Raw genomic sequence first — 14,175 nt, forward strand, 5'->3', positions numbered from 1 at the left:
TGTGTGTGTGTGTGTGTGTGTGTATAAACAAAGTGTGTATGTGTAGTGCATGAGGCACAGTATACACGGTGGTCAGAACAAATATTAACAGTTAGTTTTCATTTTTAACCTTGTCTGAAACAGGGTCTCCCTTATTTTTGTGTTCTCAACGCACACTCCACAGTAGTGGACCTAGAATTTTTGGCTATCTTCTGCTCGCTTTTTAATTTCTGTCTACCTAAAGAAAGGTAGAATGACAGGGACGCTATGGTTTGCAGAGGATCTAGACACAGGTTTTCAGGCTCACTCAAGGAAATGCTTTTACCTGAGACACCTCTGTGATCTTACAATTCTTCTTCCATGAATGTTATACCTTTTTATATGTCGACAACTATTTTAAGTACATTTTTAAATCAAGGAAATTACTCCTTGTTTATATCCATTATAAGCAAAGCTATGGAGTGGGGTTCAAATGTCATTTGACACTATATGGGTCAGCATAGAATAATTAACCTACTCATATGATATATATTCTATATACATTAAAAATAAAAATAAATATCAATGCTGTATATAGAAAACATGCATTTAAACTAAAATATTCTCTCAGAAGAATTGCTGTCGCTGTACCATGGAGAATCCTGGCACTCTAGGCTGCATCTGGGTTGATGTAGGGAATTTCTTCCGCCCTAACTCACCATGGGCAAAAGTCCAAATAGCGACCAAGTAAACATTGGTGGAGCCTTGCTAAAAGTATGCACAGATTCTGGAAACCACACACATACTGCCCAGTATCTGGAAGATGTTCAAGGCTGCTCAGAGCCATGTAGCAAGTGAGGCCAGAAGTCTATCATCCATTTAACTCCCTACCTGACATCCCCTCTCCTCTCTGGCTGCCAGGCCTTCTCTCTGGCTTGCCTTTTGTTTCTTTTACAAATGGCTTTCCGCTTGAGCTGTGCTACAGGTGGAATTCAGGGACTGGGACCTGTAAGAAAAGGTTCCTGATCCAGAACCACATCCACAGAACCCTATAAGTGGTCTGGGAGGTCCCCCCACGCATCATCATCATCCTATGCAACTGAATGTGTGTACCCAGTGGGCCCGAGGCTCAAGGCAGCATGTTGGCTCAAGGTGAAGTACAGTAGAAGCATTCAGAGCAGGGTTTGGACTCAGGGGTGCTCACAAAGAGGCCAGGGTAGTACTTAGGTACCATGGGGGCCAGGAATTATGGTCCCTGCCTCCCCTGACAAGGCGACCCACTGGGGATTCAGGACACACATGCAGGCCGCTTATTCCTGTGTTCTCCTGCCTAGTTCACCTTGCCTTAAACCCAGGGAGAACTTCCAGGGTCAAAGGTCCAAAATCCCCTTGTCCTGCACTCCCCTGTCCAGGGATCATCTAAGTAGGAAGAATAATTAGAGAAGGCTCTGAAATTAACAGAGGCCTCTATCTAGAGTCCTAGAACTGCTGTGTGTGTGTGTGTGTATGCGCGTGTGCCTGAGTTCATTGTGACCTAGTCCTGTGAGGGCCAATAAGCAGTGCCTAAGAGGCAGAGTATATAAGAGATTTATGGTCATCAGTCCAGGTTGAAAGGGAAGGACAGGATGGCATGTAGGGGAAACCTTTTAGGGCTCCATCCTTCAGATCCAGCTCAGGTGAGCTCAAGGTTTGGAGTGGTGCATCCTGTGTGTGTTTTGGGGCTCAGGGCCGAGCCGGGGCATGGTGGATGAGAGCATTGTGTAGGAACCATTGGGAAGGTGGCAGAACTGTCCTTTGAAGTGGCCTGCCAGGCAGGTCTAGGAGGTCAGGGCCTCCACCCCCAACCCAAGCACCAGGAAGCTCCCTTTTTAGCCTCAGCAGATGTCTCCAGGAAGCTTTGTAGAGAGGAAGATTTGGAAGAGCATAGACAGGCTTGTCTCCAGTTGGCAGGGAAAGTGATTTTCTTCTAGGCTCTGTCATAGAAGATGTCATCAGTGTGGAGGAGGGCCTCTGGAGACTTTCAGTGCTCATTGAAGGAAGGCTTCCTGTTGGGGAGTGCAAAGCTTTTCCCAACTAGTCATGGCCTAGCTACCCTGGAGACCAGGGATGCGACTGTACATAGGAGCCAGGGATAGAGGGATACAGAGATAGAGGTGGAGGTGGAGGTAGAGGAGGATAGACAGATGAGAGAGAGGGGGCCAGGACAGGCAGAGAGTGGGTGGGAGAGCAAATTAGAATCTGCATGTGGGATGTTGGGTGTTTTTGTGTTTGTTGGTGTTTTTCATGCAGGCTGGTGGGCAGACCCATTCTGTCTATGGACACTTGTTTCTCTTCCATGGATCTGGGCCCCTGGAGGGAATTTTGTGTGAGGATACCTGGAATAGGGGTGGTTGTGTGCTGCAGGAATCCTGGTGTTTGTGTTAAGAGTCCCTCAGCTTCTATGTTGCCTGTCCTAGGTCCACTTGAATGTCTTGAAGAGCTGAGTGAGTCCTGTGTGTGCCTAGGCCCTGCCACAGGTAGGTGGGTGTCCACAGAGGATACAGAGAGTTCCATGCCTTACAGGGTCTTGGGGATGTTAGAGAACGGAAAGAGACGTTTCCCGATGGTGCCTGGTAATTGGTATAGGGTAGGGTCGGGTGGGAGGAGATGAGGGGTGGGAGATGGAGGACTTTCCAGAGGAGAGGGATTGTGACAGAGCTGGAGGTAGGTCAGAATGGTTGCCAGGTGTTGCCTAGGAGACGGTAAAGTTGGGGTCTGCGCCCATGGTTTGGTAGGCAAGCGGGCAGGTGGGTGCAATATTTCTTCTTTTGATGTGTGCTTGTCTCTAGCTCAGGGACCTGGATGGATTGCCTGTTGAGGGGAGGTTGTGGATGTCCCTGGCCCCTAGTGATCCCTGCTTCGGGAGATGTGGGGCAGCATCCACCTAATGGACTTCATCAAGGATGCCAAGGTTTTGGAAGATAGCCCTTCTCCTCTCCCATCTCAATATCAGACCATGGGACCATGAAACATGGGACTCAGGCCCCTGACGCTGGAGTCGTGACCAGTGCACACAGCTGCCTGCCCTTTTCCCTTGTGTCCATCCCAGAGCGGCCTTCTGCCAGGTGGGAAGCCCGTGCTGGGCCTAGGGTCCCATTGAGTTGGGTGGAGTCTTGTAGACAGCTGCTGGATCTCTGAAAGCTGCGGTGTGTGTGTGTGTGTGTGTGTGTGTGTGTGTGTGTGTGTGTGTGTGTGTACGGGTGAAGGCCATACTAGGGCAGGGATGCAGCTGTGAGAATACCCTGGTTTGGCTGCTAGGGGGCGACGCTCAGCCCCTGGTCCCCAAATCCCTGAGTATGTTTCTGAGGCTCCTCCCCTAGAGTCCAGATTGGCATGTGGTTTGTGTAGGATTCCCTTAGGGTCTGGTGTGGGCTCTCCAGTGCTTCTGTGCCCACATGCACACACTCCGCACTTGGCCCCCTCCATCACACCCTCCACCACCCGCCCCCTCTCCCTGCATCCTGCTCATTTCCCTAACAAGTCCTTTCCCCCTGGCCTCAGCTGTTAGCACATAGATGGATCCCAGTGCTGTGTTCTGAACTCATCCTCCTCTTCTTCTCCTCCCCTCCCTTCCATTTATCCTCCTCTTGTATAATTTCACTAATTCTCTCCAGGTTAATGATAATTTCCCATTGCTATGACATCAATGTAGAGCTCTGACTATCTGTAGAAGTCTCTACTGTATCAGAGTTCCATACTACCTTCAAATAGCCCCTTAATTTTAGCTGTACCTTCCCGTATTCCCTCTCTCATTGTACTCTCCCCTTTCCCTCCCATTTAAAATAACATATTAAATTTATTCTTTGACAATTTTGTATTTGGAGATAATGTGTTCTGATTACTCTCAGCCCTTGACTTCTTTGAGCACTCCTGTCCCATTCTTCCCACTTAACCCTCACCTGAAGTCCCTTTTCCACATTCACATCTTTTTTTTCATGATCCACTGAGTTTCATCAGCCTGTCTGTGTGACCATGGATTTGGTACTACCCCTTCGAGCTCAGTGACCTCACCAGTAGGTGTACAACTGAAGATAATGTTTACCCCTCTCCCAGAACCTATCAGTAGCCCAAAGGTCAGTAGGACATGTTAGTGCGGTGTGAGCTCCTTCCGTATTCATGATTTACTACTGGCATCTCTAGTCTGGTATACAACTAGTACAAACAGTCCTAACTGCTATGAGTTCATGATTGCAATGCCTATATCATGCCCAGAAAACTGTATTTTTCAGCTTTTCTCCCCATTTTACATCTCTCACATTGTTTTCATCCTCTCATTTGGGGTGTTTCCTGAGTCTTAGAGAAGTGATATGAATGTTCTGTTTAGAGCTAAGAATTCAATTATGAGCTTTGAGTCTATGTCTTAACTGTTTCCAATGCAAACAGACGCTCCTTGACAAAGGCTGAGGCCAGCGTTAATGTATGAATATGAACATAGGCATTTAGAAAGCAGTTTAGTGCCATGTCAATTTAGCTACAGAAATAGTTGTAAGTTCCTATTTGGGCATAAGACTTCTTCAAATGTATTTTTGCCTGGTTTTACAGTACTATGTATGAATTCCCTCCTGTAAAGCAGACCTGAAATTCTACTGGAGAATAGTTGTTTACCCCCATGACTTTGATGTTACTGTAGTACAAGTGGGCACATCTCATCTAACATTTTGGTATTGTACACTTGGTATTGTTCATAATGCCTTTTCTCCTCCAGCAGCCTGCATGACACCTTCCTAAACTATGGAAGCTAGATAGCCTGGAGGAAATTTCCAGACTGCTAATAGAATATTGCAAAGAATTTTGTACACTTGTGAGGTATTGCATACTGTGTCTACCACATAGAGGATATGGAACTATTTGCATTTTCCCCATTATAATTACTAGTTATATTTCTCTACAGAATGTGTGATAATTTGTGGCACCAAAAAAAAAAAAAAAAAAAAAAAAAAAAAAACACTCTAGGGCATTGAATGAATGTAGGTCCCAGAGAAATTACCTGGAACAGGGCTCTAATATTATAGAGTGCTTTCACTGACATAATTGCTTATGTAGTAGATAATATCCTGGTGGAATTCCCATGAGAGTCACTAGAGTTGTTACACTGTGGTTGTGTGCAGATCTCCTAAAAAGTTGTAATGATGAGTTTCTTTCACATATGCCTTACAGTAAGAGGAGAAATGCTTCGATTTCTTGGTAAATAACTAATTCCAGGACAGCAATGAATTACAACAAATTGAATAAAGATGAATAAAGAAACCCCCACTCTAATTGGAGAACTACAAACTTCAAGATGTTTTAAAAATAAAGTATCAACAAGGACGTGATTTTCTTACAGAAATAACAAGTTGAAGATTCTTTGTGACCTGTTATGCACTCAACTGACATCAGGAATTTATGTGACTGTCATGAATCACTGTTCCATTTGGGGGAACTGACTATTGTGTCTTAATTCCTAAGTGCTTTAGATTGTCAGTAGCTCTCTTTAGACACTGCAGATTAATCAGTCATCAATCAGAATAGATCACATTGGTTAAGATAGCAGAAATTAATAGAAAACTTTAAGGATAATAACTTCTGCCTGCAATGAAGTGTGGATTTCCCCCACTGAGTATGTTTTCTACATTGAGATCTCATTCTGTAAATTCCTGGTTTAAATCTTTTAGTGTGTTATGATTGCTGTTACAGAAGTGTTCAATTTTGTTATACAGACTAAAATTGACGTGGCCCCTCTGTAGTGTTTCACTGTGTTGTTTGCATATGCTTCTTCCCCACTCCCTTTTCTCAGTCTCTTCATGTCTGTTCAGTCTCACTTTCTCCCCTCCTATCTGTCTTTATCTCCCCCCATCTTTCTATCACACAGAACAAGCTGTAGTTCATTAGTCGTGATATGGCCTCTCATGCTACAGTCCTTAAATTTCACTACTACCTTTTCCTGGAACGCATTTCAACTATTCTTGCTTTGCCTTGGCTGGCTATCATCTGTTCTTTGTAGAATAAAATGTAATTTCCTTCAGACAGCCTTATGTAAGGCTAAGTTATTTTCCCTTTGTGCACGTTTTTATCGTTAGTGGTGTGTCCTACCTTTTAAAGTCAATATGCCCTTTAGGTGAGCAGTGTCATTTTCTCTTGGCAAATTAAAACCTTTGCCTTTCCAATTGTACTGTAACATATAATGTGTTTCCAAAACATTGCCTGCTCATCCATGAACTCCCATCAGCATCCCTTCCCAAAGATGTTCCTTACCATCACACCTTGTCTATTTGCAATCACTGCTCTAGGAAGGTAAATTGTCTTTAAAGAAGGAGTGAAGAAGAATGCTAGGAAACAGTTTTGTGGTTATGTATGTAATGTCATTTCTCCGCAGGGATTCAGAGAAACCAAGTGCAGAAGAGAAGGCTCCACACTTCACAAACTGCTGTGGTATTTAACTGCCAAAGTCCTACTTCTGCTACTATGGAGCCTTTCACCCATGATCATTACTCTTTCCTACTGATTGATACATGCAAATATTCAACCAGTTTCATGTTTCTTGAAGTATGTTTGACGTACACTAATGTTGGCCACAAGTTACTACAAGAGTATGGACCATGGCTTGATGTACTTGGGATGCCTTAACTCAAGCAGTATTCAATAGGCTTCTTTCACTCATCCTGTTGGGGGTGGGGGCACTGGAGGTCTAAGAAAAGCCTGTAGTGATGCAGTCCATTCATTCTGAACTGTAATTACCTCAGGTCTCGTTGAAACAAATAATCTAACAAAACTGGAGAAAGTGTCTTATTGATTTTTATTTAATTGTTTATTAGTTTTTTTGAGAGGTTCTTACTATGTGTTTGATCATATTTATCCCTGCCAACTATTTCTCAACTCATTCCCCCACTTTCCTACCCACTTAATTTTGTGTCTTCTTAAAACAACAACAACAAAACGTTTCTTTAAGACCAAAGTGTAGTACCCAGATATCCTTGGGTGTGTGTTCTTCAGCTGGAGCAATGTCAACTTCCCAGACCTACACTCTTAAAAGGAAATTGCCCTTCCTTTCCCAGCAGATAACACTTGTCAATAGCTCCTAGGCATAGAGGGGGATTGTGTGCCCAGCTCCCACTTCCATGCTGGGATTTGGTCTGCCTTGGGCTTGCACAGGTTTCTTTTCTTTTTCATGGTGTTGCATTTTGTGTGAGTTCATATGTGCAACTGCCCTACTGTGTCCAGAAGTTCCTTGTATTCCTCCACCACCTCAGATAATTATACTCTTTCTTTGTCCTCTTCCTCAGTAATCTCTGAACCCTGTGAGGGGAGGATGAGGTACCTAGGTTCCCTTTAAGGCTGAGCATTCTTCTGTCTCTTATTCTCTGCACCTTGGCCAGTTGTGGACCACTATGTTAACCACTGTTTACTCCATTTCAAAGCTCCTTAGATGAGGAATAAGAGATACATTGATCTACGGCTGTAATGATAAGTCAGTTTAATACTATGTGCATTTACAGTATAACATAACAGTAGTAAGTTCTCCCCTAGGGCCTATGACTGCTAGCTGTATGTTCTTGGTCTGATAATGGTGCTAGTATGGATTTCCTCTTGTGGAAAGGAACTTAAATCCAATTAAAAAGTGGTTGGCTACACCAATACTATTTGAGGTACTATTACACCAGTGGCCATGTGTTATGCAGATCATTGTTGTAGCTCAAAGGTTTCATAGATAGGTGTGACTGATGATTACTATTCTCCTTTGGTAGCCTGCATAGCACAGGTTTTTTAAACCTACAGGTCTGGTTGAAAAAAGAGAAAGTGTCTTATTGATTTTTCTTCAATTGTTTGAAGAAAATGAAAAGTAGCCAGTAGGGATTAAACATTTAGATCATTACCAACTTGATTCTGCCATGTTCCATCACTAAAGTATGGGTATCTCCAACAGTAGGGTTAATGAAAATAAAAGGCCAAATGTTGTAACATTATGATTTTTTCCTGTTACATCAATTAATTTTAATTCATTTTACATTTGTTCAATATCGTAAATAAATATATTATAAGCTTGTATTTTTAAGGTACTTCAATTTTTTCACTAGTAAAATTTATTAGAATATTGATTTTTTGCTATTATATAAATTAATTTTGATTCATTTTACATTTGTTCACTGTTAAATAAATGTTTTATGTGGTTATATTCTTTGCCTTATATGGTTTAAGTGTTTATTTATATTTTATTTAATTTTTAAATTTTTAGAAATGAAAATACAATCACATCCTTTCGTTTTCTATTTCCTTCCCTTCCACATCGTCTCCTCCTGGATGCCTCTCAAATTTATGCTCTCTTTCCTTAATCATCACATACACACACACACACACACACACACACACACACACACACACACACACACACACACAAATATATAAATACAATCTTCCCAGCCTATTTCGTGTTGCTTGTATATGTATTTGATTTCAGAGCTGACCACTTGATATTGGTAACCAGTTAAAAGTGTCATCCCTGGCAAAGACTAATTCTTTAGCAGTCTGTAGTTCTTTGTTTAGGGGTGGAACCCTATGAGATTTCCCCATTCAAGTTAGCATATTGATTGGTATTGTCCTTATTCAGGTGAGTGAAACTTCCCTTTCATTTCTGGTTTCTATAATCTTTCCTCTTCCTCTTAATGATGCTCCATGAGCCTTAGGCACAGGAGTTATGTGTGTGTGTGTGTGTGTGTGTGTGTGTGTGTGTGTGTGTGTGTGTATCTTGGGCTACAAAGCCCACAATCACTTGTTCTCTGGAGTTGAGTGGTTGTGGTTTTCTGCAATGGTCTCTGTTGCAAAGAGAAGCTTTTTTGGGTAAGGGGTGAAAGCTACACTTTTTTGTAGTAAGTGGAATTCACTTAGGAATTGTACTGGTTTAGTCAAGTGGTAGTACTGCATTCTCCTGTATGACACATGCCCTCACTAGTCCCAGCTAATTTCCTAGCTTTCAAGTACCTGGCATGATTTCCCTGCTGTTGAGTAGGCCTAAGTCTAATTAGAGAGCTGTTGGTGCGGTTTCAGCAGCATCGGTGGAACGTACCTATTGGGGAGTTCTGATGACGAATTTTTAGACAATAACAGATTCTTGAGCTGAGCCATGAGTGTGGTTGGAAATTGAAAGTGAACCGGAAGGGAAGTAGGCATTTCTGTTCGCAGAAGTCCAGTGGCTTCCACAACAGATGAAATGTGGTCTGAGGGATGGTGTGACTACAAGCGACTTCCAGGAAAACAAGCACAGGGATGGTATGACTACAAGCGACTTCCAGGCAAACAAGCGCCTCCTTGGAGCCATCCCAGTGATGGCAACCATAGATTAATTAATGTTGTGCCAAAGAGACCGCCTCTGGGAGATAAGAGATCATCTCTGCTAGCCAAACCCAAGAAAGGAGGCTACAGTAGATACTACTGTCATGTTGACTACCAAGAATGGGGCAAGAGCCGCTGTTTTACTCAGGATCCAAGAAGAGCCCCACCCTACAAAAGAGGCCATTATGGCTACCGATGGCCAAGAGATGAGTATTCCACAAGCCAACAGCCTCAATACAGGGCCATGAGAAACGGCTTTAGAAGAAAACGTTTCTATTCTTCCCATTATTCAAGACAATGCTCTCCCCATAAACGGGGCACTCCTTTTTTGAGAGAATCACATGTGGGCGGGAAGGACTCCCTACACAGCAGATTTGGATCCAGTCTCAGCAGTAGAAGCAGGATGCGCTCCTTCCACCAGTCTCGACGTAGATGTAAAGAGAGAGCCATCCAGTTTTTGAAAACATCAAGAGATACTGTGCCCTCAAGTTCTTCATCCAAGGTGTTAAAAAGCCCCAGCCGGCTGACTGAGAAGGAACAGGCTGATGCTGCAAGCAAGAGGGCTAATGAAAATACCAAGCAGTCAGAAGAAAACAACTTGGCTGAAATTTCCGAGTTTGAGATGGGATCCAAGGCACCATTACGTATCAACCAGACAGAAGAACCCGAGTCAAACACAACAGCTGGCCCAGAATTGTGTGAAGACAGACAGCTTAGCATTCGCTCAAAAGCAATTGCATCAAAAATCATTGAGATTGAGAAGGTTTACCGTCAAGTCTGTGAAACTTTCGGGATGGTGGTGGAAAGGCTGGTTGAAAAGGATCGTTCGTTAGAAAAATCTATACAGTTTGCAATGAAGCAGAGTTTGCATGAAATAGGTGAGCAACGTGTTGAAGAACTCAAGCATTTCATTATGGAGTATGATCATTCTACTCCAGATTTTGGAGACCCTTTTTAGGAGAATTAGGGCTTGGTTCAAAAAAATGTTTAAAGCTTCTAGATTTCTTACCTTTGGATTGTTTAAATCCTTAATGTTTTGTGATGAAGAGAAATATTTTATAACTGACCACGTTGCTAGTATCAAATAAACATCTACAATATCTTTTAAAGTCTCTTAATTAGAATGTTTTCCCTATGTGAAGAATCGTCTAATCCATCTTCATACATCTCCTTCCAAAAATAATGCTCAATTAATTTTTTAATGTTTGAAAAAGCAGTTCTGGAGAGCAGCTCTCTGTACTTAACTCATGTTCAATAGTCTTCCATGGTGTGCTGGTCTCAGGCGTTTAATTTGTAGTTAGCGATCATTCCAGGTTGCATCTCATAGGCATTGTTAGCATTTTCAGTTGATTTTGACTTGCTGCTTGCTTTTCTTCTGCTTAGCAACTTTTGGTGATGTCAAAACATGCTGTCTTAAGGAAGTAGAACTTAGCTGTCTTGCAATATTTCTTTTGAGAATAATTCCTCTTTAGTATTGGAAAGAAGCACTTAAAAAATCTCTAAAGGACACATTAAAACAAAACCTTCTTCTCAAGTCATTGAACTTTGTGTGTCTCTTCTATGAAGTGAGGCTCCTAACTGCTCTCTCTGAACAACATTGTAGATAAGACTGATAGGAGGGGTAACCTGAGATGCAAGATGCATTTTAACTTGAAATTTCTCAGAAACACTACTGGAAGCTATAAAAAATTAGACTATACAACAACCTGGAGTTTTCTTTTAGGCCTGTTCTTTATCAAAGAGGGACCTGACAAGGAGCTCGTGCTTGTGATAAAATGACAGATTTCTCTGTTAATTTCTGTGATCTTAGTTTTGTAGACTTAGCGAATCTCCCTCTTCACAAGTGTTATCATAGAAACGAGGCAGAATAAGGCATTGCACCATAGGGAATGGGCTCTAAAAAGGCAGTTCATGAGCTAGGAAACAAGGAGGACCCTAAGAGGGACACATGCATCACCTTGGGAAAGAGAAACAGAGGATATCTACATGAGTAAACTGGGGGATGGGGAATGAGAAGCTGGTCAAGGTGGAGGAGGGACGGAGTGGCAGAGCAATGAAAGAGATATCTTGATAGAGGGAATCATGAGGCTAGGGAGAAACCTGGTGCTAGGGAAATTCCCAGGAATCCACAAGGATGACTCCATAGCAATAGTGGAGAGGGTACCTGAACTGGCCTACCCTGGTAATCAGATCAGTGAATACCTTAACTGTCTTCATAAAGCCTTCATCCAGTAACTGATGGAAGCAGGTGCAGAGATCCACAACCAAGCACCAGGCCAAGCTCCAGGAGCCAGTTGAAGAGAGGGAATCGGCATGAGGAAGGGAAGTTCAAGATCACGATGGGGAAATCTACAGAGACAACTGGACCAAGTTCGTGGAAACTCACGAAGTCTAGACCAACAGCTGTGGAGCCTGCATGAGACTGTACTATCCCCTGCATGAGGGAGAAAGTTGTGTAACTTGGTCTTTTTGAGGGGCTCCTGGCAGTGGGATCAGGATCTATCCCTGGTGCATGACCTGGCTTTCTGGAGCCCATTACCTATGGTGGGACACCTTGCTCACCCTTGATGCATGGGGGAGGGGCTTGGCACTGAGTCAACTGAATATACCAGGCTTTGCTGTTCCCCCATAGATGGACTAACCCTTTTGGAGGAGGGGATGGGAGGGAGGGTTGTGGGGGGAGGAGGGGGGAGATGGAGGAGGGATGAGAGGGCGATCTGTGGTTGGTATGTAAAATGTATTTAAAAATTAAAAAATAAAGCCATTTCGTGTACCCAGGATAAGTCCTGGTCCCATTGCCAGGGGAGAGGATGAGGGGAGCTTGGGGGGAAGCAGGAGAAGGGGAGGGAGGGAGAACAGTGATTGGTATGTAAAATGAAAAAAAAAACAAATAAAAAAATTAAAATAAAAAAAAAATGGGGCAGAAGACAGCAAGGCCAACCGCGCTCCCCTCACCTGCTAAGTGAATCAGTGAACAAGCGAAGAGACAATTAGGACATCCCACTCACCTCTTGATCCTTCCCAGCATAGCACTGAGCCACAATACACAATTTGTAAATAGGTACATTAAAAATCACGGTTTTAATTACTGCCCAATTTCATTATCTACTTTTTGTGAGTCAAGGTTTTACATTCTAGACCTAGCAAGACTGAAAACCATTGTGTAAAGCAGGCTGGCCTCAAACTCACAGAGATCCCCCTGCCTCTGCCTCCCACATGCTGGGATTAAACTCATGTGCCACCATCCTCAGTATTCTGTTGGCAATGGCCAAGATGTAAGAGTTGGTGATTCATACTTGTAGGCAGATTTTTTTTCCTTTGAGCCTCCAGCTCACAATTAAAAAATGACATGGAGACATAGTATTAATTATGAAAAGCTCAGCCTATAGCTTAGGCTTGTCCCATTAGCTCTTATAACTTAAATTAACCCATTTATATCAATCAATGTTGTGCCTCATGGTTTTTTACCACTCTTCCATCTTGCACCTCCTGTTTCCTCTCCATGTCCACTGGTTGCTGCGGGCCTCAGGAATATATCATACGAACTCAGCTGGTTATGGCAAAGTCACTACCTGGAGGAATCAGGGAATTCCTCCAGAGTAAGCCAAATCCCAAGGAGTTTTTGGTGTTACTTGGCTTGTTATTTATCAGCTGTATACTGTTATGAAAATCATGGGTGCCTTCATAGCTTTCCCAATTGACTTTTCCTTAAGAAGGGCTAACAGTGTGGACTGATTTCTCTCTGGACATAGACATTCCAGGTGTTTGGAGAACAGCCTCAGGAAAGGCTTTCTCTGGAATCAAATATCTCCCTTAGCCACTTTCAAGGACTACAGGAAAAACCATCCAGGTGGGCACCCAACTTCCGAGGATAACAATAACAGCCCACGTGCAAGTCTCCTGACTTAAATTCCACAAGGAGACACCGCCCAGGGCGGCGCCCAACTTTCAAGGACTAACAGTGATAGCAGCCCACATACAGGTCTCCTGACTTAATGTAAATTGGACAAGGGGACACCACCTAGGTCAGGTGGACATTAAGTAATAGCTTTATACAATTTAGCTCGGACACTCCCTTTTCATATTGGGACTTCCAGGGCATGGGACAGAGAAGACAAAAAAGAATGGAAGAACTAGATGGGTAAGAACTTGAGATGAACAAACTGAGATGGGGAAGAACTAGATTGAAGGGCTAGAAGAGAGTACTAGAGGAACGAAATGCAAGATGAGGAAGAGCCAGAAGGGGAAGAACAAGATGAGGAAGACAAAATGAGAGAGAAGGAGATGGGAGAGGAGATGATAGGGGAAAGAACTAGATGGATAAGAACCTAGAAGGGACAGAACTAGATGAAGGAATTAAGATAGAACCTAGAGGAGACAGTAGATAAATATAGAGAGAATTCAGGCAAGACAGGAGCTAGACATGAGAGCAGAATAGAAGCTGTGTAGAGAGAGAACTATCACAGAATAATAAAGTGTAAGGACTAAGGAATTTTGTGTACATAGATTCATTTCTTTTCTTCAAAGATTAATTTTCAGCTGGTTGTAGATTCCTCCCGGACCCTGGGAGGGGACTATCGAGGGGCTGGAACCCAATAGTCTCTGATACCTGGTGTCTGTCACACGCCTAGATTCACCTCTCTTCCTCTCTTTCTTCCTGGAAGTCCTGTCTAACCTCTTTCTGCCTAGCTATTGGCCATTCGGCTCTTTATTAAAGCAATCAGAAGGCGCCCTGGCAAAGACACATCTTCACAGTGTACAAAAAAAATGATTCCACAATACGTACTTAGGAATATTTTGCGAAGCTCTTCATTGTGGTACTTTGGTGTCACAGCTGGGTAGGTGTATTTTTTTATTTTATTTGTTTTATTT

At 43.0% G+C, this 14,175-nt stretch overlaps 1 protein-coding gene across 1 annotated transcript; it reads left to right on the forward strand.

Moving 5' to 3' along the window:
- The first annotated feature begins 8,988 nt into the window (after nt 1-8,988).
- Nucleotides 8,989-10,421, forward strand: LOC114684058 (periphilin-1-like). Its single transcript, XM_028858486.2, has one exon. The coding sequence runs from the start codon at nt 9,182-9,184 to the stop codon at nt 10,259-10,261; it is 1,080 nt and encodes a 359-aa protein (XP_028714319.1). The 5' UTR covers nt 8,989-9,181; the 3' UTR covers nt 10,262-10,421.
- The last annotated feature ends 3,754 nt before the right edge of the window (nt 10,422-14,175 follow it).

The sequence above is a fragment of the Peromyscus leucopus genome, unplaced genomic scaffold, assembly GCF_004664715.2.
Source record: "Peromyscus leucopus breed LL Stock unplaced genomic scaffold, UCI_PerLeu_2.1 scaffold_1024, whole genome shotgun sequence".
NCBI lineage: Eukaryota > Metazoa > Chordata > Mammalia > Rodentia > Cricetidae > Peromyscus > Peromyscus leucopus.